This window comes from Lacerta agilis, chromosome 3 (genome assembly GCF_009819535.1).
Source record: "Lacerta agilis isolate rLacAgi1 chromosome 3, rLacAgi1.pri, whole genome shotgun sequence".
NCBI classification, from domain to species: domain Eukaryota; kingdom Metazoa; phylum Chordata; class Lepidosauria; order Squamata; family Lacertidae; genus Lacerta; species Lacerta agilis.
In genome coordinates, this window is record NC_046314.1 from 112,317,825 (window position 1) to 112,345,248 (window position 27,424).

General features: G+C 45.0%; 1 protein-coding gene across 1 annotated transcript; it reads left to right on the forward strand.

Moving 5' to 3' along the window:
* Nucleotides 1-478: 478 nt before the first annotated feature.
* CTSB (cathepsin B) lies at nucleotides 479-26,898 on the forward strand. Its single transcript, XM_033145148.1, has 10 exons — nucleotides 479-575; nucleotides 12,684-12,825; nucleotides 13,691-13,776; nucleotides 15,976-16,090; nucleotides 18,826-18,944; nucleotides 20,369-20,454; nucleotides 22,519-22,665; nucleotides 23,505-23,621; nucleotides 25,432-25,560; nucleotides 26,736-26,898. Exons 2-10 carry the CDS (start codon nucleotides 12,700-12,702, stop codon nucleotides 26,831-26,833), a joined length of 1,023 nt encoding a protein of 340 aa, XP_033001039.1. The 5' UTR covers nucleotides 479-575; nucleotides 12,684-12,699; the 3' UTR covers nucleotides 26,834-26,898.
* The last annotated feature ends 526 nt before the right edge of the window (nucleotides 26,899-27,424 follow it).

Sequence of the window (27,424 nt, forward strand, 5' to 3'; positions counted from 1 at the left end):
CTATTTTTAACCTATCACGAATCTTGCACCATTCAACTTCATGGGGGCGCCCACGACTGTCGCGAGAGAGGGAGAACACCCTTCCTCGTTCCCTTATCTCCATGCCATAGCATCATTTTATAATCATGGAAATGAAAGAATGGGGAAAGGAGTGGTGTGCAGGATCGGGCCCGGCGGGGTGCCTCTGTGCTTGCAATCCTTGGCCAACCCTCACGCGCTCCCCCATCATGCCCCATCGACACCGGCAGCGTTTACTTGAGAGTAAAGCAAACGGGCGAATATACGAAAGCGCCCCTTTTGCGCGTTGGAGAGACGGTCGCGCCACCCATTTTTGCAAGCCAAGCAACGATCACATGATTTATCTATGGGGTGGGTGGGGTGGGGTGGGGGAGGGGAGGGGGAATCACGTGCTGGCGGGTCAGCTGCCGGAGAGGCGCAGCGCCCACGTGGGCTGAGTCAGCAGGAGGAGCCTGGGCTGCGCCACCGAGCCGACCCAACCGGCAGCCTCGCTTAAATACGGGGGGGACTTGAACTCCGGCTCGCTCGGCTTGGCTCAGATCCACTTCACATCTCAGGTAAGAGCAACGCCTTACTCCTTCCTTAGGGCTAGGCGTGGCCCCGATCCTGGCCACTTTTGCTGCTGAGGGTGTCTTATTAGGGTGCGGGAGGAGGAGGAGGAAGTGGCCAGGATGGAAAGGGTTTGCAACAATTGCGCAAGGCGTGGGACCCTTCTCTCTCTCTCTCTCTCTCTCTCCTTTTGCCAAAATATTCCTTTCCCAAATTTTCAGCAAGTGCCGCGGGGATAAGCCCCATGTTCCCCGCTTACTCGCCGGTAAAGAGTGTGCGTGGATCGTGGCCCCGGGCGCGCCCAGACTCAAAACCCCGCTTTGTTGGTTTGTTGTTGTTTTTTTAAGAGTAGCTAAAGATGACCTTTAGACTCTGTAAATCCGGCCTCTTGTTTTGTTTTGCAACAGTTACAGCAGGTTTGCAAAAGAGTTTGGCGAATCTGATTTGCTTCCTTCCTTCCCTAAAGGAAACGGATGAAGCGGTTGGGGTTTTTTGGTGGGGGGTGGGAAGAGGAATAGACTTCAAGGTATCTGGGGGTGGAAAGTCGCTGGGTGTCTCTCTCTGGAGGGCCCTCTGCACACGCTCTGGTGTCCTGGGCTCACCAGTATGCAAAATCTTCCTACTCTGGTATACAAACAGGTTTTGTTTTCCTCCCACCCCCAGTTGCTATGCTCCGGCAGGTTTTCCGCATATACAGTATGTGCAAATATATTCCAAAGGTCGTAGGGGTGTAGTGGTTAGAGTTTCTGGCTAGGATCCGCAAGAGCAGAGTTCAAATCCCCTGCTCAGCCATGAAGGCTACTGGGTGTGGCTTTGGGCTAGCCAATCTAACCTACTTTTCTTTCTTGAGACTTGCGGGTATTAGGGCAGTATGCAATTTTAATTAATAACAATAATAAGACTTCACAGGGTTGTTGTGAGTATAAAATAGGGAGGGGCAGAACTGTATAACCCACCTGGAAGTCCTTGGAGAAAAGTATAAATCAAATACTTTGGGGGGGACTGTTTTGAAAAGTGGGGCCACACCAATCCTTCACTGCTCAATAATGGTTTTGCTAAAGGTATGTTCATAATATTGAAGCTGGTAATAATGTCATCCTCTAAACCAGAGCTGGGACAAACTGTGGCCTGCCAGATTTTGCTGAACTAAAGCTGCCACCATCCCTGACCATTGAGCATGCTGGCTGATGGAAGTTGAAAATCCAATATCTTCCCCCCAATTCCCATTACTCTGAACATATTGCACATTCTGGGACCTATAACAGGTTTTGTGGCCTGACCTTAGGGGCACTGCCTGCATATAAAACACACACCAATGGTTGAAAATAAATTGCTAATCTAGTCTCATGATGCATGTTTGGGCTGGAGGGAAGATGGGAATTGAACCTTTGGCGTTGTTTTCTGTGTGCGAGAGAGGAAAGACGGCAGGCAGGAGGAGGAAGATCTTCTCCAAGGGTGGGGCTTCTTATATATCTGATTCTGAAACTCAAGCCCTGCTAAAAAAAACAAAACAACTTATAAGGAAGCCTCAGTAGCATTTGAGTGTTGATAAGCTTATTTAAGCTTGCAGCTTTAGTCAGATGATCCAATTGCCCTTTATCCAGGGCAGTTCTGGTTTTGTTTTTAATTTCTTTAAGTAGCGCGAACCGTGTGAAAGCGATCTAGGAGGGGCAATTTGATTTTTAAGGGGGGCAATTTGAGAATGAGTTATTAAGTTATTTTTTAATAAGAATTTATTGGATTTTAACAATAAAAATACACAAAATACAAATACATACACTACAAAAACAACACAAAATACACACAAACAAACAGTTATTTACTCATCCTTATCATCTTTATAATCCTAAACCTGGGACTTCCTCACATCCTGTCTTTTGCATTCATTTCTAATCTTCTTTAGTAACTTTGTAACATTTTAAAATCTACTTTCTTACCTCTAATCTTAGTCTTACAATTGTAATCAACGTATCTGACCTAAGGGTCTTAGTAGACAGGCAAGCTTCACATGAAACAGCAGCAAAAAGGTAATGCAGTTCTAGGCTGCAGCAACAGAAGTACAGTGTCCCTCTCAAGGGAAGTACAGTAATAGAATCATAGAATTGTGGTGTCGGAAGGGGGTTGGGCTAGATGACCCCTGGGGAACCCTTCAAACTCTAATTAATCAGTAGTTCTAAGTGGATTTTGAAGAAGTGTGCAGTTAATTGCTACTGCTTTGAATTTTATTCTGCCCTTTCTTCCTTAGCGGGTTGTGCAAACCGCTGTTCTGTTTATAGAATATTCTGGAGATGGGTTTGTGGAACCAAGATGGCAATCTCCTGGAAATGTTTGGGAACCACAGGTGTAACTAATCCTGAGCTAGGTGGACTTTGCAGCCGGACTTTATATTAGGAAGCTTCCTCTCTTCGCATGTAGAGGTTTTCGTGGTCTGGCTTCCCTTGGCGGCAAAGAGATTTGAAAAGGCAACCGATGTGGCCCCAAGCCAAGCAAACAAACTTATGTAATTTCCATGAACTGTGAGCTTGTGTCTAGCCTGTTGGGGAGGGGGGCGGGTGTGGTTATTTGCAAAAAAAAAGATTGGGGGGAGTCTGGTGGGAGGTGTCCATGGTGGAAGAAAAAGAAAAGGGCTGACCTGATCTGTATTTAACTAGTATTTTGCATGCCACCCCTAAACAGCTGTCCATGGAGGCGCAGGTCAATTCTGTGTCCAGGGCAGCTGTCTACCAGCTCCATCTGTTACGCAGGCTGAGACCCTCCCTGCCCGCAGACTGTCTTGCCAGAGTGGTGCATGCTCTGGTTATATCCCGGTTGGACTACTGCAATGTGCTCTATTTGGGGCTACCTTTGAAGGTGACCCGGAAACTGCAGCTAATCCAGAATGCGGCAGCGAGACTAGTGACTGGAAGCCGGTCTTGAAAGACCTACATTGGCTCCCAGTACGTTTCCGGGCACAATTTGAAGTTTTGGTGCTGACCTTTAAAGCCCTAAATGGCCTAGGCCCGGTATACCTGAAGGAGCACCTGCACCCCCATCATTCAGCCCAGACACTGAGGTCCAGCTCCGAGGGCCTTCTGACATTTCCCTTACTGTGAGAAGTGAGGTTCCAGGGAGGGCCTTCTTGGTGGTGGCACCCACCCTGTGGAACGCCCTCCCATCAGATGTCAAGGAAATAAACAACTATCTGACTTATAGAAGACATCTGAAGGCAGCCCTGTTTTGGGAAGTTTTTAATGTTTGATGTTTTATCACATTTTTAATATTCTATTGGGAGCCGCCCAGAGTGGCTGGGAAACCCAGCCAGATGGGCAGGGTGGAAATAAATTATTATTATTATTATTATTATTATTATTATTATTATTATTATTATTATTAAACAGAAACTGTACCCAGTGATAGGGAGACAATGGGAAGGGCTCAGTGGTACAACACTTGCATGCAGAAGGTCTCGGGTTCAATCCCTGAAGAGCTGCTGCCAGTCAGTGAAGGCAATACTAAGGTCGATGGGCCAATGGTGTCTGACTTGGTAGATGGCAACGTCCTATGCTCCTACATGGGTGCATCTCCTTTAAATTGGGCCCTTTGGCAAGTCGGTTGCAGATCATAGAATTTTAGAGTGGGAAGGGACCACGGGGGCCATCCAGTCCAACCCCCTGCCGTGCTGGAATCCTTTGCCAAACGTGGGACTCGAACCCGCGACCCTGATAATAAGAGTATCAGGCTCTGCTGGCTGAGCAGGTATGGCGTTCCACTGATGGCCTGGCAACTCCTTTAGCGGGAGGAAGGAGAAATGGGATGAAAGGCAGCCTAGGGCCTGGGGGCGAAAAAGAACACCTTGCTGATCTGTGGAAGTTCTCCTAGCCTGAGGCCCAGAGGTTTCCACCCACTCAACTCTCACTTCTCTGTTCCACTCTCTGCAGCTTCATCAGCTCAGACACGGACCAGATCTTTTTTTGGATGGCTCTTGTGGTTTGAGCTGACATTTTGGGTTTCCTGGAGCAGCAGCTGCATTTCTTGGTGGGGAAGGGGCAGAGCTGGCGTCAGTTGGCTGAGCGGCGAATGGGATTTGCTTGCAGTTGGGCTATTTTCCGCTGCATTTCGGCTCCCATCTCGGCAAGCAAAGGCTCCGTCGGACTTGCAGTGACACTTCCCAGTTAGGCAGCCTCACTCAAGGAGGCTGGAAAACAGGCATGGCCTGCAGAGGGTTTTGAGGGCCAAATAGAGGGACCTGGTGTGCTGCAGTGTGGTGTAGTGGTTAAGAGCGATAGACTCGTAATCTGGTGAACCAGGTTCGCGTCTCCTCTCCTCCACTTGCAGCTGCTGGGTGACCTTGGGCTAGTCACACTTCTCTGAAGTCTCTCAGCCCCACACACCTCACAGAGTGTTTGTTGTGGGGGAGGAAGGGAAAGGAGAATGTTAGCCGCTTTGAGACTCCTTCGGGTAGTGAAAAGCGGGATATCAAATCCAAACTCTTCTTCTTCTTCTGCATTTGGCCCCCGGGCCTGTGTTATTGCACCCATGCTCTGTAGGCCTAGACATTGGGCTGTGAGATTGCAGGGGGTTGGACTAGATGACCCCTGGGGGTCGCTTCCAACTCTGCGATTCTTATAGAACACCCTGGTGTTGCTGGGCTCCCCAGCTTTCATCATCCCTGGCCACTGTTATAAGAATTTTAAGTTACAGGTGGGTAGCCGTGTTGGTCTGCCATAGTCGAAACAAAATAGAAAATTCTTTCCAGTAGCACCTTAGAGACCAGCTGAGTTTGTTCTTGGTATGAGCTTTCGTGTGCATGCACACTTCTTCAGATACACGAAAGCTCATACCAAGAACAAACTCAGTTGGTCTCTAAGGTGCTACTGGAAAGAATTTTCTATTTTGTTAAGAATTTTAAGGTCTTATACAGGGTGGATTTGATTTAAATCAAACTGATTTAAATCACGATTTAAATCACTAGTCAGTAAGGCTTGATTTAAATCACAGTTTTCTACATAAAGACTGATTCTTGCTGGTATAACTTTAATATGCAAGTAGATGGAAGATTTTTAGAATAACAACTTTTCATATTAGTTTCTTTTATCCCCAGTTTAATAGGTTAATCATTCATATTTGGACAACTTTTCTGTTGTACTTAGGAAGGAGAAAAATAATCATTAACTTAATAATAACAATTTAAATAGATTTATTAGATCCATTGCACTCCAAACAATCAGAAAAATATTGTTTCTATTCTATTCACTGAACTTCTTGAAACTTAGCACTGAAGGGGTTGATTCTGTATTCATAAGTTTGTAGAACAATAGGCTTAAGGTCTTTTTCTCAACTCTGTTCCATGTTATAACATTTTTGCTGTGAAGAAGAGGCATGTGATCTCTTGCTGAGTCAAATTCAGTTTTGAGAACTGCAAAAGTAAACCAAGCATCTGTGATAATATCTTGTAGGCAGAGAAACTGCCCAATAATCTTACAAAAACCTCTGGAAGAGCATAACTGACATTGTGAATGGATTAATGGAATTTATTTACCAAAAAAATTAAACATATACAGCCTTATTCTACATAATTAAAAAACTAATCTTTATTTCATGATTGAATAACCTTTGGATGGTAATATTTAACTCAAAAAGCATTTTATTTTAAAAAAATCAATTTAAATAAAAAATCCGATTTTTTATGTTTTTTAAAAAAATCATTTATTTTTATCCATCCTGGTCTTATGTGTATACATAATATAGATGTTCATAAACCAAGCAAATACATACAAATATGTAAACCACATGTCTGAAACCCGCAGAAAAGTCCTGATACCATTTTCCCTCTCCCAAAATGACCTCAAACATTTCTCTGCAAGGTCGAAGGAAATGGGAAATCTCCCCATTGTCTCTTTCACAAATCCTGTTTTAAGAGCACATTTAAGATATGAATAGGGTGTGAGCCTGTGGCTTGGATTCAGGAGTTGAGTAACAAAAGAGTGGCCAGGGTGCCCAGGTAATCCAATCAGGTAACCTGGCAGACGGGGAGAAACAACACACCCAGATTTACACCCCTTCTGTGATATACAGGTGAAACTTTAAAAATTAGAATATTGTGGAAAGGTTCATTTCTTTCAGTAATTCAACTTAAAAGGTGAAACTAATATATGAGATAGACTCATGACATGCAAAGCGAGATATGTCAAGCCTTTATTTGCTATAATTGTGATGATTATGGTGTACAGCCGCTGAGAACCCCAAATTCACAATTTCACCTTTGGGGTTTTCATCAGCTGTGCGCCATAATCATCACAATTATAACAAACAAAGGCTTGACATATCTCGCTTTGCATGTCATGAGTCTGTCTCATATATTAAACTCCAGTAGCTAATGAAAACAATTGCTTACATAAATGGACTTTTCCACAATATTCTAATTTTTCGAGTTTCACCTGTAGATTCTTATAGTCTTTTATATACCTTCTCTTTTAATAATTTTAGCTTTCCAAAACGTTTTACAGGTTTAAAATGAATGTACCTCACCCTACTTATGCTGGTCTATGACCATAATAAAGACTGATTGATTGATTGGGTTGGGCTTGCTCCCCTGCCCGAAATCCTCAAGAGCTGCTTGCTGCCAATCAGTGTAGACCGTATTAAGCTAGATCAGGCATCCCCAAACGGTTAGGGTATTTGTACAGACCGAGCTGCAAAAGCAGCAGCGAGGCTGCTATGACTTGTCTTTCCCATGAGAAAGACAGCTGTTTTGTCTGCTTTCTCTCTCTTTTTTTTTTTACAAAGATTTTATTGGTTTTCCACAAAGACAAAAAACAATACAGTAAAACAAATACAACATCAACAGATACAACAATTAAAACAGAATAAACAAAGATACAAACCTAAACTGGAATACCAACATTCCTTTTACTAATTAAAAAAATCTTGTTTCAAATCTACTTGGGAGACTTCCCCCGTTTTCTCTCCTTTGCTTCCAATTCTAATTTACTTTAATAACTTCTCATCTCTAAAATTTAAATCTATCACCATCAAAATATCCAAAATATAACTTCTTAATATTTATTTTTACTTCATAATACAACATATTACTTCTTAAATCAAATCTTACATCTTATTTTACTTAAACTGCTGCTAATAAATCAATTCACATATCTCTTCACTAGTTCAAAATCATAAATTCTTAACACACTGACTTCAGGGTACCATGATGAGCCGTCCTAATTATATTTTAAATATTTTCACCCTATCCCCCTTCTAACCATTTTCCTTCGCCATCTCGGGATCACCCACCAGACATCTCTCCACCTCCCTCCAACATCATTGTCCAGAATGTCCTCTTCTTCTTTATAGCCAAAGGTCAGAACGCAGTCCATAGACGTCCTTGCAGAGAACTCCAGGGAACACAAAGCATCACCTTCCAGCATCTCCATTTCAAAGTTCCAGTCATCTTCAAATTGCAATTTCAAAAATCGTTTTCCCTTCATTTCTAGGCTCTCACCCCAGAAATCGGATATAAATTGTCTTTCAACCCTGGGTCTCTCACACCAACAGGATTTTCCATCTTGTCTGCTTTCTCAACCATGTGATGTTACTGTATATCTTTACTTTCACTTTCTATTCTGGCTCAAGAGAGAGAGAGATGCTGGATGCATTATGCACAGCTCTGACTTACTGAGCTGGCAAGCAGAGACAAACTCTGCATCTTATCTGTTGTTCTTCACACTGGGGAACAATCGCATATCAATGTGCCACTGGACTCGAGGAGTAGCCAGGAGTGCACTCGTCCCTGCCTGGGGGGTCAGTCTCACAACTTGCCCCAGGCGGGACGTTAGCTAACACAAACTCGGCCCTCCAGATATTTTGCGACTACAATTCCCATCACCACTGGTCCTGTTAGCGAGGGATGATGGGAGTTGTAGTCCCAAAACATCTGGAGGGCCGAGTTTGAGGATGCCTGAGCTAGATGGACAAATGGCTTGGTACATACACAGTACTTTCGGGTGGAGGAAAGTCATAACGTTGAGCATGAGCTTTAAGATTATCCTCACCCAAACCTGTCAATGCATCTCCAAGACTTTTAAGGGAGGCTAAAAGTCAGGGTTCCTGAGACACATGTACTTGAAGTGGGACTTTTATGGACGCAGAAGTGGTTGAGAGATTCCTGAGAAATGACACCAAAACAAAAAGCACCATCTGCCAGTGCCCTTTTATTTTTTTTAAAAAATGCAATCGGAGCTGAGCGTCCTTTTAAAAAGTTGCATGTAGGCAATAGTTAAAAGGAGGAACACAATCCTCAAGATAAGGTGTGCAAGCCTCAAACAAAGGATCCAAGAATTAAGAAGATGGGCTAAGGATTGCTTCTTCCAACCTCCTCCCAGGTTAAAACAAGTCACAACCAACTCGTGACTTTGCCAGAGACAACGGGAACAAGCAGACTTTGGACTGTATTTAAGATTGCAGTTGATCTTGCAGGGAGGAGGCAGCGGGAACCCGTTTACACAGGCCTCTCCCCCCTCCCAGCCCCAGTAAAAATAAACATAAATCCTTCTAAACACACAACAAACACAGACACAAAAGGCCCCAGCTCTTTGAAAAGCAAGCAGAGCTGGAAAGAGAGCCAGAAATCTGGGTGTCACAGCCCAGATTTGTGGTTCTGAAGAGATTTTTCATTGTGGGTGTCTTCCCCCCTCTCCCAGATACATACAAGAAGAGCTTATAACAAATTAAAAAATAAATTCCTTCCAGTAGCACTTTAGAGACCAACAAAGTTTGTTCTTGGAATGAGCTTTTGTGTGCATGCACACTTCTTCAGATACACTGAAACAGAAGTCACCAGACCCATATATATTCTTGGTTCCTGTAACTGGAACTATGGAAGGCACCACATTGAGCCGCATGAAATGGAAGTCCATCAACCTCAACAAGAATATATAGCTGGTACCGTGATAAACCTCCCAGTCTCCTGTAATAAGAAAAAAATCTGCCCTTATTCCCTTATGGGGTACACCAGAGCCCTTGCAAAGTCCATTGCAGGTTCTCCATTGGTAGGAGTAAAAAAACAGAGGCCAGCCAGAGAAGATTGAGAAGCAAAGCAGCTAGTAAGCTTCATCTTTATTGAAGCTGTTGCAACAGCGGTGATTTTCAGGGGAAAAGACCCAGAACAATGGAGGCATGCTCTTATAAAGACATTTCAAAATCCCTCCTGGAGTCTAGCCCACCCCCAGAAACCTCACACATACATCACAGAAAAAAGGCAGTTATCTGATTGCCTTTTCTCAGTAGCCTGCCCATGCCTTTGAGATGGTAATCTTCTTTAATTCCTGGGGACAATTAAACCCCTCACCCCTCCTTCCTTGCAGAGACCCATTTGGTAAACATTTGGTCAGTTTTGAGAGTCAAAATGGTGTGAGAGGCCTGTCTGCCTCAGACATGTGGCCTTGTTTGTTTGCTTGGAGCACTTACAAACATTTATTACACACACACACACACACACACACACACACACACACAACACATATATATATAACTGTAATTTCTTACGACATTCCCCACAGAGTACGGTAACGGTCTTTAAAACTGTCTTGTGGCAAGTTTCTGAGTTTGGCAGAACACTTGAAGATCTGTTTAGGAGCAGACAGGCGCTTAAAAAGAAGGGTCAAATAGGATCATGGAACTGTAGAGGGACCCTGTGGATCATCTAGTCCAACCCCCTGCAATGCAGGAATATGTCCCATACGGGGATCGAACCTGCAACCTTGGCGTTATCAGCACCATGTTCTAACCGACTGAGCTATAGTACAAACCGAGTGGCAAGGAAAGTTGACTTTGGTCTGTAAACCAGTGTTTTTCAACCACTGTTCCGCGGCACACTAGTGTGCCGCGAGATGTTGCCTGGTGTGCCGTGGGAAAAATTGAAAAATTCAAGAGAATTACTTTATATATAGTCAATATAGGCACAGAGTTAAATTTTTTAACATTTTCTTTTTTTTATCAAGAATTTATTGATTTTACAACAAACAAGTAAAACACCAACATTAACCCATCACCTAACTGAAAATAAACAAATACATATACACCAATAATTCTTCTTGTATCATAAAAAAAATCTTGGTCGAATCTTGGCACAGACTTCCCCTGCCTTTCACCTTCGGTTCTAAAACCAAATATTATTTTAATAACTTCATGTACTAAAAATAGATCTAGTTCCAACAAAAATCAATCATATTGTAGTTTCATGTTAATTCCACACAAAATTCTAGCTCTTAACACATTGTTCTCAAATATAAATCATCACAAATATCTTCTTTCACTATAACTGCTGTTAATAACAAAACTTTAAATATCTCTTCTCTTTTTTAACATTTTCTAATGGTGGTGTGCCTCATGATTTTTTTCATGAAACAAGTGTGCCTTTGCCCAAAAAAGGTTGAAAAACACTGCTGTAAACTACGCAGACTGAATGTGTGCATAATTTGGGTTTTCCCTGGCATGGCCAGGGAACCAGCAAGACATCTGGGTCCCACCCCACCCATCTTACAGTGTGGCAACACCTGTAACACTTTGGAACTCCCTGCCTGTTGACAAAAGCATATTTTGTTTAGGCAAACCCATCCTAAAATATGTAGAACGTTGGCATGTGTTTTAATCTGCTTTTAGTTTATTGGTGATTTTGCTGATTTTTGGAATGTTTTGAATAGTTGTTTTTAACTTTTTTATACTCTCCCCTCGCCCAACAATTTTATTCTATTCTTGTAAAATTCAGTAGTAAGCAGAACGATTTAGGGGGTTGCAGTGGAACTTCCCCACTGAACTTTCCAGAACTCTTCCCCTTTTAATTTTAATATTTCACTCGCTAGTCCCACTTCCTTAAAAGCAGTGGGGAAGAGCTTTACATGTTCCATTTAGTGTTGAAACTTTTAAAAACATGTTTCATAACCAGGCTGGTGTGTGTCTGTCTTGCTCTAGGTGCAATTCAGCAAAAAGTGGCGGCCTGTTTTCCTGCGTGCGACTTGGGTTCTGAGATCATGCAAAACCCAAGATGCATCAGCTGATCTGAGTTGCAAAATGTGTTTGCCTGTCTTTAGATAAGAGTCTGTCTGCCCCAAGAAAGCCCTGCAAACACCATCACCTCCTCTCCCTTACACCAGACAAGCAAGATCCTGTGCGCAAGGAGATTCTGCGCTGACTGATCACTCGGTGCACTTGATAGAATCCTAACCTGATTCAGAGGACAGCTGACTGGTCAAAAAACCAAACACCATTTTGGGGGTGATGTCAGTCTAGTTATCACCGAGGCTTGAAATCCGTTTGGGCCATACTGCTTTCTGGCGGAGGGTGGCTAAACTTAAAGGGCCCTTCCCTACCAGTGTTAGAAACTCAGACATATAAGTTAGAAATGTCTAGTTGCCATTTGGGGGGCAAGATAGCTCTGAATTCTTATATGTAAATAATTTCTCCAAAATAATATCTGAAGAAGTGTGCATGCACACGAAAGTCACCCATCTAACATTTATACTTCTAATTAAAAAATCCTACTATTTTACAAACCTTCTTTTGGGGTTCTTTAAACCTCAAGACTTCCTTCTCTGCATTTTGCAATAATAATAATACTAATAATAATAATAATAATAATAATAATAATAATAATTTATTTATACCCCGCCCTTCCCAGCCAAAAACCGGGCTCAGGGCGGCTAACACTAATTAAAATCACAGCAAAAACATAGAAACAATCAATTTAAAATACAGATTAAAATACAAATTTAAAATTTAAACTGCAGTCTCGTTTTCAAATAGCCCACCAATAAAAGAATGAAGCATAAGTATCAAACAGAAACCAACCCAAAGGCCAGGTGGAACAGCTCCGTCTTGCAGGCCCTGCGGAAAGATGCCAAATCCCGCAGGGCCCTGGTCTCTTGTGATAGACTGTTCCACCAAGTCGGGGCCAATACTGAGAAAGCCCTGGCCCTAGTTGATCCACAAGTTTATCCACTTGTTAACACATTTACTCTCTGGCATCTTCGCTTGGTCACTAGTGCACCTGGCTTATTCTGAACACTGCTCCCAATGAATTTCTCTTATAGTTGTCATGCAACTTGAATTAGCTTCCATTCTTTCCCCCCCACCCCTCTCAGGTTTCCAGTCTCCAAAATGTGGCGGTCCGTGGTATCTCTGTGTCTCCTGGTGGTCCTTACGGGTGCTCGCAATGTCCCCATCTTCCCCCCGCTCTCTCACGACATGGTCAACTACATCAATAAGTTGAACACTACCTGGCAGGTAAGTACCAACTTTTGGCTGGCCAGTTGGGATGGCGGGTGACACTGGCAGGAGAAGGAGGTGTTAATCGGCCTACTGGGGTCACAGCAAGGCAGGTGTCCCATTCCTGAGCTTTTTCTCCTTTTTTGCCTCTCAACCGGTGAAGGCCGGTCCATTGGGGTGGGTGACACACATTGCCTCACCAAACTATTACCTGTCTTCCATGTACCTTTGCTGCCTTCTTCCTTGCAACCGGTCCAGGAAGCTGCCTGTTCGCTTCCTCCTCTTCCCTCAGTCCCCCCAACCAAAACCTGTAGCTTTGAGATGTCTTCCAAGCAGGGGTGTGGCAAGGGGTGGTGGTGGTCCGCCCCGGGTTCCATAATGGAGGGGGTGACAAATTACCAAGGAACATTTTTTTTTTTTTTGAAAATGCCTGCTCCAAAGGTCTTATCTTATTATACTAGGGATTATATAGCTATATATGAAATTTCATGCATATCAGTTAATATCTTGACCCTCCACCACCAAAATAGCTGTTCACTTGGCTGTTTTCCTATGTCATGAAGGCTGAAATTTCAGTTCAGAGAACGCTTACTGTTCCCAACCCTAACCCTGTGGAAAGCCATCTAATTAGACTTTAATTTGATTTTCAGATGTTTTTAGGAGGCAATTTAATTATTGTTTGATTTTATACCAATGTTATGTATCTGATGTTAGCCACCCTGAGCCCGACTTTGGCGGGGGAGGGTGGGATATAAATAAAAGGTTTTTTTATTATTATTACTTGTTGTTATTCCTTTGTAAGAAAATGTGAAGTTGCTTGACAACTAAGCCGTTCGAGAACCAAGGTACCGCTGTACAATCATGCTTCTGTCTTTCCTTAAAGGCTGGGCACAACTTCCACAATGTGGACCTGAGCTATGTGAAAAAGCTGTGTGGCACATTCCTGCATGGCCCCAAACTACCAGAAAGGTGAGTCTTCTGTTCCTTATCCTTGGATGCTTAAGGCTGCACGAGTTTCCTGTAACTCTGGACTTCTCCATTCAGTTTCCAGACGCATGACAGGACTAGCCTGCTTTTTAATGAGGACGATGCTTCAGATATTAAGTGGAACGAAATACGGATTCCATGTTGTCAAAATGTGAAATGGATTTAATAGATGCAATAATATCCCTTTGAGGTTCTTGCTGTTCCTGACCCTTCCCGTCTTCTTAAATCGCTGCCGGAGGGACGTGGCCACGCTTTGCATGCAAAAGATTCCAGTTTCAACCCCTGCCATCCCATAATTGATGCTTTGTCTCAGGACCCTGCAGAGCTGCTGCCAGCCAGTGTAGACAGCACTGAGCTAGATCAGGGGTCAGCAACCTTTTTCAGCCGTGGGCCGGTCCACCGTCCCTCAGACCATGTGGTGGGCCGGACTATATTTGGGGGGGGGGGTTGAACAAATTCCTATGCCCCACAAATAACCCAGAGATGCATTTTAAATAAAAGGACACATTCTACTCGTGTAAAAACATGCTGATTCCTGGACCGTCCGTGGGCCGGATTGAGAAGGCAATTGGGCCGCATCCAGCCCATGGGCCTTAGGTTGCCTACCCCTGAGCTAGATAGACCAATGGTTTGGTTTGTTGTGTTGGGGAAATATTGAGATTCAATACCCTGGAACCGCTGACAGAGCTTTGCCATTTTCTGAAACTCGCTGGCCCTGCAACGCCTAAATAAACAAGTTGTTTGACTGACAATTGGAGTCTGGATCTTATTTGCCATCCAGGCTGAACCCACAGAATATTGGGTCTATGGTGGTGTCCTATATTCCCAGGCTGCATGTTTTCTGGGCTTTTTGGATTACTGGGTACTTGGCGTGGGAGAGACTTCCAAGACAGGTTTATATCGGTGGCAGCTGATAATCTAATGGAAAACTTTTTGCTGACCTATGAAGCAGCAGTTTATCTCAGCGACTTCATGTTCTGAGTTCTGAGTCTTGTCACCAGTCTGGGGGGTTTCTTACTTATTTTTATTGACATAATTTTTATACTACTCTCTTACTCGGTAGAAAACATCTACGCAGTGTGCAAATAAATCTTAAAATAATCTTTTAGAAACAGCAAGCATGCAAGTCCACATTTTTATTGAAATATAAATAACATTGGAAAATTGAAACAAAAAAAAAATCAAAAAAAAAAATCATTCCAGTAGCACCTTAGAGACCAACTAAGTTTGTTCTTGGTATGAGCTTTCGTGTGCATGCACACTTCTTCAGATACACAATGTTATACAATGTTATTCTGAAATGTTTTAAAGAAACAATAAAAACCACACGCTAACCTAAATAGAGAGAGATATATACAAAGTCCTCTTTAACAGGTAAATCTTAATCTGTCCCATACAGAGAAAGGTGGCCCCTCCCAGCTCTCTCCTCCATCCCACCCTGGCAGATCTTACCTTCCCTGCCTCTCACAAAAGGGTCCTTCATCAACTAGCTAATTAAAACTAATTTTATTCTGTGAACCACCCTGACATTTTGTGATGAAGTACGGGCATATAAATTTAATAAACAATAACAACAACCTACCTTTACCTTCATAAAAAGTTTTAAAAAATTAACACGGACAGAATGCATGATAGAATCGCAAGCCAGCGTAAGCTTGCTGAAATGAAGAAGGGTTGAAATCAATACAGAGAATGGGTCTGCCTGATAAAGGGTTGAGAGTTTCAAATGAGTTCTTGAATGAAATCTCTCTCTCTCTCTCTCTCACTCTCTCTCTCACACACACACATACACACACTCTTTCATTTATTCATGAGGACTAGCGTCCCTGTTCTAAAGGCAGATTCCATATGCAAAGGGGCATTGATTATCGTATTCTTCCCCCTCCCCAATTTTTATCTATACTTTTTCCATTTACAATTTTTTTCCTCAAATACAAAACTTATACAGTAATCGCCAGCTTCCTTTCCCCCTGCTCCCATGGTTCATTCTAGTTTCCCCATTGCTGCTGCGTATTCCGTTTGCCCCCTATTCCCTTTTCAAGAGGGCATTGTTTAAAATCTTGGCTGGACTTGGTGTGGGGCATCATCCTGCTTCACGTCTTGATCCGGGAAAATAAGGAATGCCCAGAACGTTAATCTGTCGCTCCTCTCTCCGCACTCCCAATTCTGAAATGCAAATAGGATTGGATTTTCCGACGACCTGGTCTTGCCTGACAGCTTCGACTCGCGGCAGCAGTGGCCAAAGTGTCCGACCATCGGTGAGATCAGAGACCAGGGATCTTGTGGTTCCTGCTGGGTAAGACAGAATTTGCCAGGGTTTGAATTGGAGGGGGGGATTAAGATTGTAAAGAAGATTAAGATGATGATTTATTGTTTTTGTTTGTGTCTATTTGGTGTTGTTTGTTTGGTGTATGTATTTTGTGTATTTTGTTTAATAGAAAATTTCAATAAATTTTCATGAAGAAAAAAAAAGAATTGGAGGGGGGGGTTCCACACCTGCTACTGACATCCTTCCGTCCGTCCATCCATCCATCCATCCATCCATCCTTCCTTCTTTCTTTGGCCATGTTTTACTGTACTTTTCACTTCATAGGACACACTTTTCCCCTGCTAAAAAGGAAGGGAAAATGTTGGTGTGTCTTATGGAGCGAAGGCTTCGCTTCCCGCTGCCTCCCCCCAACCCCCCCACCGCGTTCGGCGGGAGGTGGCAGCGGAGATGTTGCTGGATCTTCCCCGCACCTCCGTTCGCAGAAACAGGCTTGTTTTTGCAAACAGAGGCTGCGCAGTGGATCCAGAACTTCCTCCTCCTCGGTGCTCACTATTTGGGATCGGTGGCGGGGTGCGGGGTGGTGGAGAAAGCGGCGGGGATGCTGCTGCTTTCTCCACCACCCCACGCTGATCCCCAAAGCCTGCTCTTCGTTCCTCCTCCCCCGCTCCCAAAAGCAGGCTTTTGTGAGCAGGAAGCAGCAGCGAGGAAGGAGCAGCATCTCCTCTGCCCACCGCCGACCCTCTCTGAATGCGGCGAGAGGCGAGGGTGGCAGCGGAGACGCTGTGCATGGCACTAGCGGCTCATCCCCGCTTGCTTTAAAGGGAGCTGGGGACGAGGGGAGAACTCTCCGGTTCGCCCCTTCTCCCTAGCTCCCTTTAAAGCAAGCGGGGATGAGCCGCTCTGAAGGGGTGTGCGGTGCTACCGGGCTTCCCATTTCTCCGCCCCACTTTCACCAGTTTTGGCACAACCAGGGGAGGCACGGGAAGCCCGGTAGCCTGCCTCCTCTGCTCCCCCTCCAGCGCCCCCCTCCCAGCCTCTTAGAGGAGGAAAACCAGAAAAAATATTTTTCCTGGTTTCCCCCCTTTAAAAAATAGGTGCGCCTTATGATCCAGTGCATCTTATGGTCCGAAAAATATGGTACCTCTAATTTTGGAGGCAGCAACACTTCTGAATACCAGTTTCTGGAAACTGCTTTTACATTCTTTTAAAAGGCTTTGTGGAAGCAAATTTCATAGCAATGAACGGATATGTTTTCAGACAAAGGTTCGCACATGAATCGATAGGGAAGCATGGAGAGGGCTGGTCTTGTGTGTGGCACAATATGATCACTGTGCTGTTGTACCATTTACCGGTATATTTTTTATATTTTTGGAAAGCCTTTTAATACAGTTACTGTATTTTTCGCTCCATAGGGCGCACTGGACCATAGGGTGCACCTCGTTTTTAGAGGAGGAAACAAGAAAAAAAAATATTTTTCTGGTTTTCCTCCTCTAAAAGCCCTGTTTCTTTGAGGATCAGCTAAAGGTTTTGCAGCTTTTTTTGCAAAGGGAAAAGCCCTGTTTTTTTTAGGATCAGCTCAAAATTTTGCAGCTTTTTTTGCAAAGGGGGAAAAGGAAAGAGGAAAAGCCCCGTTTTCATGAGATCGGGAGAGAGATAAGAGTCCCGGCTCCCTTTCAGCCCTGCCCTCCTTTGTTGAATGTGCTGCGGAGGGAGGTTGTTTGTTTCCCTAGCGACATGTGACTGGCTGATTAGATTATCTGTCTGGGAACAGTAGAAAAGGTTCCCTTTCCTTTAGAAGCTGCAGAAATGTGAGTTGAACCCCATAAAAACAGGGCTTTTCCTTTTTCCTTTTCCCCCTTTGCAAAAAAAAGGCTGCAAAACCTTTAGCTGATCCTCAAAAAAAAACCAGGGTTTTTCCCTTTGCAAAAAAGCTGCAAAACTTTTAGTTGATCCTCTAGAAAACCAGGACTTTTCCCTTTGCAAAATAACAGGGCTTTTAGAGGAGGAAAACCAGAAAAATATTTTTTTTTTCTTGTTTCCTCCTCTAAAAACGAGGTGCACCCTATGGAGCGAAAAATACGGTAATCCATTCCAGACTTTTAAAAACGACCCCTAAAACAGCAATTTAACATGGATTTTACAATCTAACAGGATCATTGATCCGTAAAATGAAAGCAATAATCAATGTACTGTAATATAAAATAAATAAGACAGTATTGTAGATGCGTTAAAAAAAAATCTTTCCTGCACTGATGATAGTCATTGTTTGGATGGGGCACTTTTATCCATTTCCGTAGTCACACAATCAATCAGTAGCTGAATTGGGTTCCACACAGTCACAAAAACAAATTAACCGAAAAAGCCTCAAAAACAAAAACGCAAAATAAATAGCAAAAACAAAAGTGCCATACTTAATGCGTTCCGGAAGTCTTTCTGACTTCTGAAATGTTCGAAAACCAAGGCACAGCTTGTGATTGGTGCAAGTGCCCCGGAAACAATAGCCAACTGCCGCACCGGACATTCTGCTTCCGAAAATCATTCAAAAACCGAACAGTTACTTCCGGGTTTCCAGTGTTTGATTACCAAAGTATGTACATATGCAAATTTAAATCAAGTCTCTGCCCCGAGGAATTTCCAGTGAGAAAGGGAGGGGGGGAAAGCAAGCTAATGGTAGTGGAGGACGGATGCAATTGCACTCGTTTTAATTATGGTTTGGCTCTCTCTCTCTCTCTCTCTCTCTCTCTCGATTGCATTCTCTCCAGGCGTTTGGTGCCGTAGAGGCCATTTCAGACCGGGTTTGCATCCACACCAACACCAAAGTGAATGTGGAGATCTCTGCCGAAGACCTGCTCTCTTGCTGCGGCTTTGAATGTGGAATGGGGTAAGTTCTTTTCCCGTGTCTTCACCTTTCAGAATAGCCACCCCCGAGCTCCCTCTACTTCCCGACTTTCCAGAATAGCAACCCCAAGCCCTTCCTCTGTTTCAGAAGATGCCCCATTTGGGAATAAAGCTGTACCTTGCTTTTCGAACAGCTTCGTTCTTGGAAAGTTTTGGCTCCCGAACGTCGCAAACCCGGAAGTGAGTGTTCCGGTTTGTGAACTGATTTTGGAAGCTGAACGTCCTCCGCAGCTTCCAATTGGTTTTTGAACGTTTTGGAAGTCTAACGGACTACCGGAACGGGTTCCATTTGACTTCCAACGTACGGCTGTAAACGTGCCCAACGTTAGCTCATAGTACCCCTGATCCACTGTACGTCAAACAATTTAAGCATGGGGAAAACGATAATTAACTTTACATTAAGTGTCTCTGGGCGTGAGATGTCAGAATACGCCTCTGGGGGCCCACGCAACCCCCGGGATGAGACAAAGCTCTCCGGGCATCTTCCTGGTGTTGCACGGCTCTGGGATGTCCACAGATCATCAGTTCTGGGGCGCTCCAGCGACACATAGATGCCTATGTGTGCACACACTCAGCAGAGATTAGTAGAAACCAAGTGGAGACCGGTGCGCTCATTCTGAGCTTTTATTAAAGCAATATTTACAGGACAGGGACGCGGGTGGCGCTGTGGGTTAAACCACAGAGCCTAGGGCTTTTGCCGATCAGAATGTCGGCGGTTCCAATCCCTGCGACGGGGTGAGCTCCCGTTGCTTGGTCCCTGCTCCTGCCCACCTAGCAGTTCGAAAGCACATCAAAGTGCAAGTAGATAAATAGGTACTGCTCCGGCGGGAAGGTAAATGGCGTTTCCGTGCACTGCTCTGGTTTCACCAGAAGCGGCTTAGCCATGCTGGCCACATGACCCAGAAGCTGTATGCCGGCTCCCTCGGCCAGTAAAGCGAGATGAGCGCCGCCATCCCAGAGTCGTCCGCGACTGGACCTAATGGTCAGGGGTCCATTTACCTTTATTTATATACAGGACAAAGTGATCATGGCATCCTCTCACTTCAGCTCCGAGAGAGAACAGAAAGTAAAAAGTACAAAAACGCAACAGAGTGGAAGAGATAAGGCTAGCTTCCGTTCTCAGGCTTCCCAAGCCTAGAAAGTAATCGCAGACATGTGATATAACACTCGCACATCAGGAACGGAGGAATGAAATGCTTACATGGGATGGGAACTCAATCAATGGCTGCTGCAAAAGACTCTTGTTATCCACCAACCTGGCCGTGCCGTCCTTTGAAAGGATGTAGGTCCACCCACGTTGGCTTGTTCTGCAAAACTTCTTGCAGGCCTCCAGTTAAAACCACCCCTGCCTTCATTTCCCCCACGGATCTTCGCGATAGCATTGCATAAACAGTTGCTTCCTTGCAGGTGCAACGGAGGCTATCCTTCAGCCGCCTGGAGATATTGGACGGAGAAAGGCCTGGTGTCTGGCGGGCTTTACGACTCCCACGTGGGTGAGTTGGTCTCCCGTAGCAAAACAGGAACAAGTGGGTTTTGCTCGCGCTGCATATTGGCTCCCCCTTGCCAGCCCTCCACCCCACCAAGTGGTTTTATCTTTGTCCTACACCTATGTGGGCATAAGGGACCCCTGACCGTTAGGTCCAGTCGTGGCCGACTCTGGGGTTGCGGCGCTCATCTCGCGTTACTGGCCGAGGGAGCCAGCGTACTGCTTCCGGGTCATGTGGCCGGCATGACGACTAAGCCGCTTCTGGCAAACCAGAGCAGTGCACAGAAATGCCGTTTGCCTTCCCGCCGGAGCAGTACCTATATATCTACTTGCACTTTGACGTGCTTTCAAACTGCTAGGTTGGCAGGAGCTGGGACCGAGCGACGGGAGCTCGCCCCGTCGCAGGGATTTGAACTGCCGACCTTCTGATCAGCAAGCCCTAGGCTCTGTGGTTTAACCCACAGCATACACACACACAAAAAAATGCCCACTTGTGAATCAGAGGCACGCTGCCTCTCTCCTCTGGAGGCAGTAAACTGGGTTTAATGCTGCCAGGGAGTTTACGGTGGAGCAGAAGTTCAATTTGCAGTAGATGGTTGGCTTAGAATTCCCAGTGCCGGGGTGTGTTGGTGGAGATGCTTCAGAGAGTTTTGTATGTGGAAGAGATTGTGAAGGATGTTTTTGGAAGATTACACTTATTTATTTAAATTTATATATGGCTTGCTTGTAATAATAAAAAACAACAACAACAACTCAGAGCTGTTGACAAAGAGAATGAATTATATCGTATTATTGGCAGAAAGAATCCTTTAAGAAACATTCAGAAGATAAAAGTCAACAATAAACTAGAAACATCTGCCCCCTTGTGGCTTTCTGCTGAGCTGCTAAAACGTTCCCGTTCTGGATGGATTTTGGAGACATCCATGGCTCTTAAGTTCCTGTATACAGCCTTGTGTGAAAACTGTTCCACTGAATCGCTTCCCTTGCTTGAAGGCGATTGAACTGTTCTGTCGATGGCCTGTGTTCTCTGTACTTGTCGCAGATTTGCTAGCTCTAAGGTTACACCTGCACGGTACATTTAAAGCACCACGATTAACACTTTGACAAGTCATGGAGAATCCCTGGAACTGCGGCTTGTGGACGGCTTGCTGTCGCTCTCTGCTTTGCTGGCGGAGGTAGCCAGGTTTAATACCCAATGGCATCTCGGGTAGGACCGGGAAGAGAACTATCAGCCTGCATTAGCAACACTTGGCTACATAGACGCAGTTTGACACAGCAATAAGGCTGCTGAATCCCAAGGTTGCTCAATTTACAGCGCTGCGCTTCCCAGCGCCCATGATGAACTACAGTTCCCAGTATTCTCTATGACTGTTAACGGCGGTATAAGAGTGATTTAAATGTATAGGGTGGAAATGGCCATGGTTTCATTTCCCTTTTAATTTGCAATTGGCTACTTAAAAACTAGTGCGACGCGGGTGGCGCTGTGGGTTAAACCACAGGGCCTAGGGCTTGCTGATCAGAAGGTTGGCGGTTCGAATCCCCGCGACGGGGTGAGCTCCCGTTGCTCGGTCCCTGCTCCTGCCCACCTAGCAGTTCGAAAGCACATCAAGTGCCAAGTAGATAAATAGGTACCACTCCAGCGGGAACGTAAACGGCGTTTCCGTGCGCTGCTCTGGTTTGCCAGAAGCGGCTTAGCCATGCTGGCCACATGACCCAGAAGCTGTACGCCGGCTCCCTCGGCCAGTAAAGCGAGATGAGCGCTGCAACCCCAGAGTCGGACACGACTGGACCTAATGGTCAGGGGTCCCTTTACCTTTACCTTAACTTAAAAACTAATAATTCAGGAAGGCAGGGAATATGTGTGTCTTAAAAGCAAATAGTTCTGTTCTGCCGTTTCCTGCAAAAAAAAGTCACATTGGGGCCTGAATTGTGGAACGAGAACAAAATTCTGCAGATGTGCATGTTTTATTTCTGACTGGAGGGTATGTTGGTGTCCCAGCTGCAGGGTTTCTGGCCCTATGACCCCCCGGATGGAATTTGATTTTTGTATTTTTTTTCTACTGCCCAACAGGCTGCAGGCCGTACTCTATCCCTCCTTGCGAGCACCACACCAATGGAACCCGACCCCCCTGCACCGGGGAAACGGGCAAAACCCCAGAGTGCACAAAAAAATGCGAAGACGGCTACTCTCCATCCTACAAGGAGGACAAGCACTACGGTAACAGCATTGCTTCTTGGCAAAGACCAGCAGTAATGATGCAGTTCTTTGTCCCTAGGTTTAAAATATAAAAGACACGGCACAGAAGGAAAAAGGGACGGGGAGGGTAGAGGAAGGAACACCAAGGTCAGTTACCACTAGTTCGTGGTTAATAAGAGTTCTTGTAATGACCTGCTGGAATAGAACGAATTAAAGGAAGAGCAAATTAAAAGTGCTTGTGTTTCAGCAGAGGCAACAAAGCAGCCTTTCTCTCCCTTTGGCACAGCCTGATGGAATCTTTAAAAGGCTGTTTACATTGCATGCTCAGGACTAGAATTAAACTTTGTGTCTCGTTTTGGAATCCAGTACAGACACCCAAGGCAGCCTGTTTGAAACAGCAGCCGTAGAAAAGCAGTCTGATTAATGTGGACAGGTTTTTAATTATGAGAAAGCCTGCAGTCTTAAGACTTTGCATTTAATCCAGTGCTTAAGATATGTCCCCTTTGAAGATGCAATTCTGCATTGTGAGCAGCTATTCCTAAAGGCAGTTCGTACACCAGCGGTGTGACTTCATCATCCCTGGCATCAATGGCTACGCTGGCTAGGACTGACAGGCAGGGGAGGTTATAGTCTTGGCATCCTGTCCTGTTCTTCAAAGTGTGTTTCTAGTCCCTATGATTTAAACAAGTTTTGAGCATGCCTCCTCAGGAAACCACAGCTACTGGGACTCGAATCCCAGCTGGGCACCTAGGGTCAAGCGGAGGGAAGGTGGGAACTCTACAGATCTGTTTCTTTTTAAATGAAGAAAAATGCTCTGAATTTTTTGCTGATTTGGAGGTTGCCTCCTCTTATCTCCGCAGGTGTGACTTCCTACGGTGTGCCTCCCAACGAGGATATGATAAAGGCTGAAATTTACAAGAACGGGCCGGTGGAAGCAGCTTTCGTCGTTTACTCAGACTTCCTAATGTACAAGTCGGGTAAGACTATTGGCTTTTATTCATTTCTGTAACTCTTACAGAAACCAAAAACAAGCACCACGACGGCCAATAAAAAAGGTGTATATTTTCTATGTTGTACATAATAACAGTAAGACAACGGACAGTGATCTGGTATTAACACTTTCGTGTACGTCTTCTTCAGCATATAACTGCAAAAGAAAGAGACAAAAAAAACCTGTATGGAAATGTATCCCAGTAATCCATGAGCTCAATGTATCTATGTTCTTATGAACACTGCTCCGTAGAAAATTGCTTCCAATTTTGCTATTATGTTACATTATTATTATAATGTAAATTATAATACATTATAATTATATAATTACTTTCTTATTATAATTATAATAAGAAAAAAAAATATTTTTCAAGTTTTCCTCCTCTAAAAGCCCTGGGTTTTTTTGAGGATCAGCTAAACGTTATGCAGCTTTCTTTGCAAAGGGAAAAGCCCTGGTTTTTCTGAGGATCAGCTAAAAGTTTTGCAGCTTTTTTGCAAAGCCCTGTTTTTCTAAGCCCTGTTTTTCTGAGGATCAGCTAAAAGTTTTGTAGCTTTTTTGCAAATGGAAAAGCCCTGGGTTTTTGCAAAGGGAGAAAAACAAAGCTCCTTTTCCAAAGGGGAAAAAGCAAAGAGGAAAAGCCCCATTTTTTATGGGGTTCAACTCACATTTCTGCAGCTTCTAAAGGAAAGGGAGCGATTTCTACAGTTTCCAGACAGATAATCTAATCAGCCAGTCACATGTCGCTGGGGAAACAAACAAGCTCCCTCTGCAGCCCATTCAACAAAGGAGGGCGGGGCTGAAAGGGAGCCGGGACTCTTATCTCTCTCCCGATCTCTTGCTGATCAGCTGCTGAGCGGGGTCCTTTCAACATCCCCTTTTCTCTTTGTAAAATAAAAAGCATGATCCTCTTTTGGCCCCTGGGCAATTCAGCCCCAGGGACCACCATTCGCTCCATAAGACGCACAGATATTTCCCCTTAATTTTCAGGAGGAAAAAAGTGTGTCTTATGGAGCGAAAAATACAGTAAACCCTCCACAAATATGGAGTAGAGTCCTTAAGGTGGATGGTGCCTGGCACACCTCCTCCTGGAAACTCCTGGAACCGAACTGGTGCCAAATGTATTGTTTTCCTTTCCTTTGAACCCTATCAGTGAGGCCGGAGGGGGGGGTCTTGTTGTCTGGGTGGCCCAGGACCTCCATACACACTGCCCAGGCTTGCACCCCAGGGAGGTCACTTGGGTGCTGCTAACGCAGAGGTTTCACTTCACCCCTGGAGGCGCGCTCCATTGTCTTTCGAGACGATGCCAACATCAGCAACATCTGGTAAATGTCTCTGACATTGCAGTTGCTCCATCCCACGCCCCTCACTCATTTTGGTTTTTAGATGTAGTTACAGTCGCAGTTTAGATGGGACGCGGGTGGCGCTGTGGTCTAAACCACAGGGCTTAGGGCTTGCCGATCAGAAGGTCGGCGGTTCGAATCCCCGTGACGGAATGAGCTCCCGTTGCTCGGTCCTGGCTCCTGCCAACCTAGCAGTTCGAAAGCATGTCAAAGTGCAAGTAGATAAATAGGTACCGCTCCAGTGGGAAGGTAAACTGTGTTTCCGTGTGCTGCTCTGGTTCGCCAGAAGCGGCTTAGTCATGCTGGCCACATGACCCGGAAGCTGTACGCCGGCTCCCTCAGCCCATAAAGCAAGATGAGCGCGGCAACCCCAGAGTCGTCTGCGACTGGACCTAATGGTCAGGGGTCCCTTTACCTTTACAGTCACTTTCTTCCATCACTTTTGTTCCATTGCAGGCGTCTATCAACACGTCTCTGGAGAGGAAGTTGGGGGCCACGCGATTCGAATCCTCGGCTGGGGCGTCGACAATGGCACCCCCTACTGGCTGGCTGCAAACTCCTGGAACACAGACTGGGGTGACAATGGTAAGGTGGGCTGCTTGGGAGGGCCCTGGCTTGCTCAGGTGATAACTTGCTGTGTGGCTGGGCTGTGTTTTGCAGGAGAAAAGGGGTCTTTCATATCTTTGTAAACTCATGAATCACAAGACAGAGAAACCAGTAGGAGAACACTTCAATCTCCCAGGACTGGAAAGAGAAGTTGCTGAATTGCAACTTAATACCAAACTTAAAACCATGGAGAGACCTGGTCTGAATAGAGACATTTGCTTCTTATCTCATACATGATATACGGTAGCTATTTTTAACCTTCTCACCCCTTCCTTTTTCCTTTAGGACTAATTGCAATCGTTTACAGTCATCAACAGCTTTTCCACACCCATCAGCCAATCACCCATTCCCACCACCCTTCTGAGTAATACCCATCCCCACCCTCTCACCATATATAACGGTCTGGTGACACCAGTGTGGTGTAGTGGTTAAGAGCGGTGGACTCATAATCTGGTGAACCGGGTTCGCTTCCCCGCTCCTCCACATGCAGCTGCTGGGTGACCTTGGGCTAGTCCCACTTCTCTGAAGTCTCTCAGCCCCACTCACCTCACAGAGTGTTTGTTGTGGGGGAGGAAGGGAAAGGAGAATGTTAGCCGCTTTGAGACTCCTTCGGGTAGTGAAAAGCGGGATATCAAATCCAAACTCCTCATCCTTCTTCTCCTTCTCCTTCTCCTTCTCCTCCTCCTCCTCCTCCTCCTCCTCCTGTTAAAGTGTATGTGAAGAAGTGTGCATGCACACGAAAGCTCATACCAAGAACAAACTTAGTTGGTCCCTAAGGTGCTACTGGAAATAATTTTTTTGTTTTGTTTCGACTATGGCAGACCAACACGGCTGCCTACCTGTAGTGAAAGCATCCGACACTCAGTTCGATTGCAAAGAGTAGCTTGGGTTTTTTTGTTTTTTTTTTAATGCCTAATGCCTGTAGCGATTTGCATAAGTCAATGAGAGTATCTGGCAGAAGACCCAGACAACGAGCTGCTTCTTGACTTGTGCAAATCACAGCAGGCACGAGTTGTTAAATGGCACAGCTTCTGCGTCCCATCTCTCTTGCACAAAAACGCTCCAGGGTTTAAAAGTTTGCTCCTCTTTGCCTAGCTAAGAACTCTCATGCTTGGGAGACACTTCACTAAGGCATTCCTCTCCGTTCCTCCTAGGCTATTTCAGAATTCTCCGCGGGGAGGACCACTGTGGAATCGAATCCGAGATAGTCGCTGGCATCCCTCGGACCAGCCAGTACTGGAAGCAGCTGTAAGACTGCTTTTCTTGAATCCAGCCAGTTAGCCCTTCTGCAAATAATCAGTTGATCGTACCTGTGGACAAAATAATCTGCCGGGGTTGTGAAAGTCTCATGCAAGACATTTTAGACTTTAGCTTTTTTATTATTTCAAAAGCTTTTGGATAATTTTTGTTTTTTAATTGTGTTTGCACTGCTTCCTCTGGCAAAGTCTGCCTTTGTGCCGAGAGGCACGTAACTTGGGCTCGACACAAAGCCTTCCTGGGCTGCAAGCGACAGACAATTTGCAGAGCTGACAATTTGCAGCACAAGTGGAAGTGAATGCAACCCCCATTCCATTTTTTTACCACCTCAGTGATGATAATCTGAAACTTCTTCTTCCAAGCCTTAATTGCAACAATCCTCCGGAATTTCTCTCGAGTTGCTGCAGAGCCAATACAGTTGATCCAACGGCCTTGGGGCAGTTCCTTGGCTGCTGTATCCCAGTGCCAAGAGGTTAAAAGGGTATGTTCCCCCATCTGCCTTCCTCCATCTCAACATGCTGCTAAATTGGGTAGGGGGAACAGTGAGGTTTCAGAAGCCCATGGCCTTATTTCTGAACTGACCCAG